This window comes from Medicago truncatula, chromosome 3 (assembly GCF_003473485.1).
Source record: "Medicago truncatula cultivar Jemalong A17 chromosome 3, MtrunA17r5.0-ANR, whole genome shotgun sequence".
Taxonomy (NCBI): Eukaryota; Viridiplantae; Streptophyta; class Magnoliopsida; order Fabales; family Fabaceae; genus Medicago; species Medicago truncatula.
In genome coordinates this window covers 18,545,696-18,552,931 of record NC_053044.1, presented here as the reverse complement: position 1 = coordinate 18,552,931, position 7,236 = coordinate 18,545,696, and the positions used below count along the sequence as shown (strand labels likewise).

General features: G+C 33.6%; 1 protein-coding gene across 1 annotated transcript; it reads left to right on the top strand.

Moving 5' to 3' along the window:
• The first annotated feature begins 264 nt into the window (after positions 1–264).
• LOC25490550 (polyamine oxidase 2) lies at positions 265–6,934 on the top strand. The gene is made up of 10 exons (XM_013604151.3): positions 265–641; positions 2,332–2,447; positions 3,515–3,603; positions 3,717–3,830; positions 4,012–4,099; positions 4,356–4,441; positions 4,534–4,636; positions 5,299–5,396; positions 5,479–5,908; positions 6,274–6,934. The coding sequence occupies exons 1-10, from the start codon at positions 602–604 to the stop codon at positions 6,580–6,582; spliced, it is 1,473 nt and encodes a 490-aa protein (XP_013459605.1). The 5' UTR covers positions 265–601; the 3' UTR covers positions 6,583–6,934.
• The last annotated feature ends 302 nt before the right edge of the window (positions 6,935–7,236 follow it).

Sequence of the window (7,236 nt, the reverse complement as noted above, 5' to 3'; positions counted from 1 at the left end):
GATATATTTATAGTTAAATATTTAAAATTTCAATATAGCATATAAAAATAAAAAACACTTCTTTGAAAAAAAGAATTATTTTTTTAGGTCCTACTTTTGAAAAAAAAATATCCAAGGAACTAAATAACACCTTGTCCACGTTTCAAAATATAAAAAAAGTAAACAGCGCGTTCCACGCGCTCTAAAGAGCGTGATGATAATGGTTGGTTGAAATCAGGTTCGTTACAAACCAACTCTATAAATGTGACGCAAACTCTCATATCCAACATCACAAACTCAAACCATTTCTCAGTATCTCTCTCTCTCTCTCTCTCTCTGCAATCTCTTCCTTGATCCTTCTAGAATTTTCCTCTCTTTACCCTTTTTTCTCGGAAACTTTTCTAACTCATCAAAATCCTCTTCCGATCTCACAAATTCGCGATTCTGCATCCGATTCAGAAGTTCGAAAAACCACTACGATTAGAGAGTGGTTGAAGATTTTGGAAGAGAAATAGAGCTGTATGAACTGGTTCGGGAAGCTGAATTTATCAACAAATTTGAATTTCAATCACTTTGTTACGTGTTTGTTGGTTTTTTTCATCCATTTTTCTCCTCAATCAATATGGAGTCAGGAAATAAGAGTAACGCCAAATTAACCAGAGGTTTGCTTTATTAGTTTCGTAATATTAATTAATTGACATTAATATATTTATACATTTTTTTTTTTGACAAATTATACATTATTTATTTATTACATCATTTATTAATTGATTAATTCATTTTTACTTGTCGGTGTTTAATACATATAATTATATAAAATAAAATATCCTAAAAAAAAATATAAATAATTATAATAATACGTGTGGCGATGGCATGAAATGAATTACAGGTTTTTTATTTTTTAATTTATTATTGTTAATAATATATTGTTAGGTTTAAGTTAGATACATTTTTATCCCATGAGCTTGGCTCAGTTGCTAGGGATATTGCATATTATGTGGAGAGGCTGAGATTCGAACCCGGACACCCCACTTCTCCACAATTAAATTGTTTCTCCACAATTAAATTGTGTGAGCTCTAGCCACTATGCTACTTGACAAAAAAAAAAAATTAGATACATTTTTTATTTGAATTCCTAGTATTTTTTTAGGGGATGGATTGAATTAATTTTACACCATTATTAAATGAAAAATGTAGTTATTGCCACGTAAAACTTACACTTTGTAACCACTTTATTGGATTTTAGTATAGAACTGATTTAATTTTTTAATTTCTTTTGACTGTAACTGATTTTATATTGTTACTTGGTTTGATTTACATTTGTTTTATGTTATTTTATATTATTATTATATTGCTGTTATTTAATTTTTTTTATTTGAAAGAAATTTGTAGTCCATATTAAGTTACATGTGACACGTGCATGAATTGTTTATTTGGATTTTAATACTTACCACGAATTCTGCATCTCTCTATCACTATTTTTGCTTAATAAAATAATATAGTACAACTTACACGTGTCCAGTTATTTAGAATTTTAGACTTTTGAATCGATTCCGACCCCACTTGGTGGGATAATGTTTGGTTGTTGTTGTTGTAGACTTTTGAATCGATTTTATTTATCTATTTTTTTAATATCATTGATATTGTTATATTTGCCCCTCAAAATGACTATGTTAATGTCAGAGATATTATTATAAGTTTTGAATAACGAAATGTAAAATGAAAACTATTTACGTATATTCAGATATCAAAATGACTGTTACTGTGTAAATGTTCTAAAAAAAAAATCATTAACTTATTTTTGAATTTAATTTTTTTAATTATTATGATTCCAGTTTAAAAAGAAAATTATGTGTTTGTTTGGTATTTATTAGTTGAAATTTATATGGATTTCAGGAATTTAGGTAGGATTTACGTAAATTTCAAGAATTTTTGGTAGAAGTGAAAACGTACACGTTTAAATTGTTTTACTTTGAATTTTTAGTTCAATTCTACTTTTTTTTATTAATTTAAGTTTATCTAATAATGAAAAGGTTGCTTTTAGTCAAAAAGTGTGTGCTAATTAAATTAAATTAAATTTTCAAAAACAACAGGTTTTTGATGAAATCATGTTAAGAACACAACTTTTAGTCTTAAACAATCATTTTGCTGAAAAGTGTAGATAAAAGTTTGTTAGTTAAAACGATAATTTTATAGCTGATAATTAATAAGATGTTTAAACGATATTGAATTGTTTTGATTAGACATTTCCCCAATAATTTTATGCTCTTTGAGAAATGTGGGGTGTGTGATTTGAAAATGAGACTGGTTGATCAATTGGGTATTTACTTGTATGCTTTGTTCTGTTTGTAGCACTTTGCTATGGCAATGTTAGCAGTGTGCAGGAGAGGTCACCATCTGTTATTGTCATTGGTGGTGGCATGGCTGGGATTGCTGCTGCACGTGCACTTCAAGATGCTTCCTTTCAGGTATTTGAGCTCAATATTTTGATTTAAGTTCAAACAATCGACAATCGTTGTTAAAATAGAAAGTTAGCATGATACTGTTATAAAACAATGATTAACTGCTTTTGGATGTTTACATGATTGCAATTATCCGTTAATGGGATTGTCTGTATGAATTTTTACCCTCTATCTTCTAATCGAGGTCTTCCATGAAACAAATCTAATTATATTTGTAAAATGGTGGAAATCTGGTTTAGAGTTACTAAGAATTTGATGTGAGTGGCATTCTAGTCAAGTCAATTTTTTTTGATAAATCAATGTTTGTGATTTTTTTCCCTGCTTTGTCTCAATCTACTGTTGTTTGCATTGAAATTTGTACTTCGGGAAGAGACCCTGGGTGATACTTGCTAGTTTAGATTTGGGGTTACTTTTCACTTTAGTCGAGTGAAACTATAGCTCTTAAAGGGATTCAAGAATACATGCCATAATTAAATTTAGGCTATTTCCCTTTTTATTTCGTATTTTTCTGATTTTCCTTGTACTTATTTTTATAAACCCGACAGTAATTCACGTGCTTGCCCCAAATGCAAGTCATGAAGCGACAATGTAACTAACAGAAACATTTACCTCGGTATATTGTGTTACTGTGATGCTTCTTGTTTGAAGCTTGAACTTTCACACTTAACAAATGAATAGAAGCTATTTTTTTTGTTTTGTTTTTCTGCTTCGTCCCCCTATCTCCCTCCTTTTTAGGAATCATGCACAGCATTGTGCTACTGAGTCGTTTCTTATTTAATAACTGGATATACATATTTTTGTAGCCTGTGGTTTATTACCTTGAGGAAGCATTGTGCTTCGGTATATGTTTTCTACTGCTTTTCCTTTTATTTTCTTGAGGAAGCTGAAAGTAGTTATTTGTTTTTACCTTTTTTTTTTTTTGAAGGATATTTCTTTTTACCTGATTGCCTCAATGATGAAGTGGAAATATAATTAGAAACTTGGAGCAGCATTTTTGTAACCTGTAGTCAATTAATATGCATTTTCAGAGTCAAAGGACTAAATAGTGCTTTGTTTTTTAATTTTTTGGTCAGGTTGTTCTCTTAGAGTCTAGGGAAAGACTTGGTGGCCGAATTCACACTGATTACTCGTTTGGCTTTCCTGTTGACCTGGGAGCATCATGGTAAAGCTTATTCTCTTTATGTTCTGATGATGTATTTGAATGTTGATGAGAATGTGCAATTTTTTTTCTCCATTTTTTTTCTTATTAAAAGGCACACTCTTTTACTGTTTAAGGTTGCATGGAGTTTGCAAGGAGAATCCACTTGCTTCCGTGATCGGGAGGCTGGGGTTACCCCTTTACCGTACCAGTGGGGATAATTCTGTGCTATATGACCATGATTTGGAAAGGTATGTACTTAAGTTATATATTAGATTGCAAATTCTGCGACACTTTCAGAATAGATAACCGTTTTAATTGTTTTTTGCGACCAACTAAAAATTTAAATTTTTTCTTCCTTTTTCTAGTTTTATACAATGTAGAAGGTATATGTTAGTTCTTTTTAAATTGAAATTCATTACCTTATTCCAGCTATGCACTTTATGATATGGATGGGAATCAAGTTCCCCAGGAATTGGTAACAAAAGTTGGTGAAGTATTCGAAACTATTTTACTGGAGGTAAGTCATTTTCTTTTTTAGTCTTGTTATTTGGTTTACTACAAATGATTGTTAGGTTTTGGGGTGCCAACATAGTTGGATTCCTCTACCTTATAGTGATGCCTTTGCACTCCATTTTTGGTTTGGTAATAAAAAAAGGTTATTTGGTTAACCTGCTATGCATTTCCACAGTAAAAATAGTTTTTTTCAAATCATCTCTTCTAATGTTTGATTCTACTTATTGTCATTGTGAAATTTTGTCCTTGGTTAATTGCAGACGAATAAAGTAAGAAGTGAATTCAATGAAGACATGTCCATACATCGTGGTCTTTCAATTGTTTTTGAAAGGAATCCAGAATTAAGGTTATTATTGGCATATAATTAAATTTCACTGAGACCGTGATTGTTTTCTTTAAGCGGTAGTAAAGTAATATGATTTCCACCCTTGACTGCAGGTTGGAGGGGCTTGCCCATAAGGTACTTCAGTGGTATTTATGCAGAATGGAGGGCTGGTTTGCTGCTGATTCTGATACAATTTCACTGAATGGTTGGGACCAGGTAATTTAAAGAAATCAACTTGAAGATGTTACTCTTGTGTTAGCTGTTAAGTTCCCCCTGCCCCGCCTTCTAGTCCTTAATTTACAAACTAAATGATTTACTCTCTTTGATGTTACATACAGGTAGCTCCTGTAGTGAAAGATATAATTTGTAAAGTCGTCTCATAGCCAGGTGCATGAGTCTTCAACATGCAGCCTTTCTATGACCGATAATCATGTAAATGTGTTTACTGATCTATAAATAGGAGTATGCATCTCGTTGAAACATAGAGAGACCAGGTTAGGGGATAAAATTGGACCATTGTGTTGTTATGCATGTAAAACTCTCGAGAAACGAGTAAGTGAAACCTGGGTAAATTTCATCATGTAGAATCAAACAAATCCAGCTGGGAGGGGTGTAAAAGAATCCTTTTATGACAGGTCATTTTGTTGCATGACTGTGAAATCAGTATTATGGCTGTAGGGTTTTCAGTTTAGTGAAAACAGTTCTTCCCTTTCCGTAGACCTGCCATGAGCATTAGAAAATACTACATATTAAAACTAAGTTGACCTAGTTTTACCCTTATTACAGCATAGTGCAAGAATTTTTTTAATTAATACAAGCATTTTTTCTTTGAGTGTATTTTGCTTTCTGATCTTATACCTCTGAATATTTTTTGACAGGAAGTACTTCTCCCTGGTGGTCACGGTCTTATGGTCAGGGGCTACTTGCCTGTTATAAATACCCTAGCCAAGGGTCTTGATATTCGTCTAGGACACAGGTAGATATAGTTTGAAATTTGAATTGTTGTTTTGATATTGTATGTCCTGTTATGTTGCTTAATTAAACTAACCTCTTTTCAGGGTCACAAAAGTTGTTCGGAGATATAATGGAGTAAAAGTGACCGTGGAAAGTGGTAAAACATTTATTGCTGATGCGGCTATTGTTGCTGTCCCTCTTGGTGTACTTAAAGCAAAGAGGATATCATTTGAACCAAAGCTCCCAGACTGGAAGGAAGCTGCCATCGCTGAACTTGGGGTTGGACTTGAGAACAAAATTATTCTACATTTTGAGAATGTATTTTGGCCTAATGTAGAGTTCTTAGGAGTAGTTGCAGATACATCTTATGGATGTAGCTACTTCCTTAATCTCCACAAGGCTGCACGTCACCCTGTCCTTGTTTACATGCCTTCTGGGCGGCTTGCCAAAGACATTGAAAAAATGTCTGATGAAGCAGCTGCTGACTTTGCTTTTGTACAGCTCAAGAAGATCCTTCCTGATGCTTCCTCACCGGTAACCACTCTATTTTTACTTATTTCGCTTTTTAATCGTGCAAGAAAAATTAATGTTTCAATACTCAATTCAATTATCAGTCCAAACATAAGATTAGACAAGTTTATATTGTAGGCCTCTAGTTCACTCTGCTCAGTTCACTATAATCTACACAGGCCACCATTCTACGGAATCATATTCATATTGATACTACAAAAAGTGCACACATGAAGTTCTGTTCTATAATTTGTTTGCTATGAAAACCTTACCTACCTTTAGAACTCACGTTTCGTTGGGCTGATCCTTTACTGTGTATGCTAAGAGGCTTTAATTTAGTTAATTTATGGCCTACGTATTTTAATTTGTAATTTGTCTTTACCATGCAGATTCAGTACCTTGTATCTCGGTGGGGCTCGGATATAAATTCACTGGGATCATATAGCTATGATCAAGTAGGGAAACCACATGAACTGTACGAGAGGCTACGAGTCCCAGTAGATAACCTGTTCTTCGCAGGGGAAGCAACAAGTATGAGCTATCCAGGATCTGTCCATGGTGCCTTCTCCACCGGAATGATGGCAGCTGAAGATTGCAGGATGCGTGTGCTGGAGCGATATGGAGAGCTGGATTTGTTTCAGCCGGTGATGGGAGAGATGGCTTCCTTGACCATCCCACTTCAGATATCTCGTATGTAATCATCATCTCATCTTTCGTCACCACTCCTAATGGATAGAATCCGATGTTTTTTCTGAAGTAGGATTTGCCATGGCTTCTGCACACTATTGATCGACTAATTGCAACTATTTAGGCATTAGTCTCTTAAGTATATGTCTGTTATGCAGTCATACATTGTGTTGTATGTCCCTAGTTAATGTTGTGAAGAACTGGTGATACATGAATATTTTGCAGAGGTTGTGCACCTCTATAGTTTGGTTAAGTTTGTCTGTAAATGGAAGATGTGCATTAAGGTTTGAAGATTCCTATGTACATCCACCTATATATTTTCATAATAAAGATGCCTTGTACATTTCTCTAGTCTTTTATAAACTACATTGTCAATCTTATTAAAGATACCTATAATTATTGGTTAATAATGATACCTATAATTATTGGTAGGATTGGTTACTCTTATTTATTGACTCATATGTCAATGCCTATTTTAGTTTTTAAGTGTCAAATTTTATAAGATTCAAATAATATTTAGGTGTAATAATCCACTTGGGTTGGCTTGGGACCTTGGAGTGTGCTCCTCGTCAAGGTCTCATGTTCGATTCTCCCCGGCTCTGTTGTTAATAGCGGCCGCTCCCGGCGCGATTGCGGCGCGGAGCGGCCAAAAACAGCCTACCGCG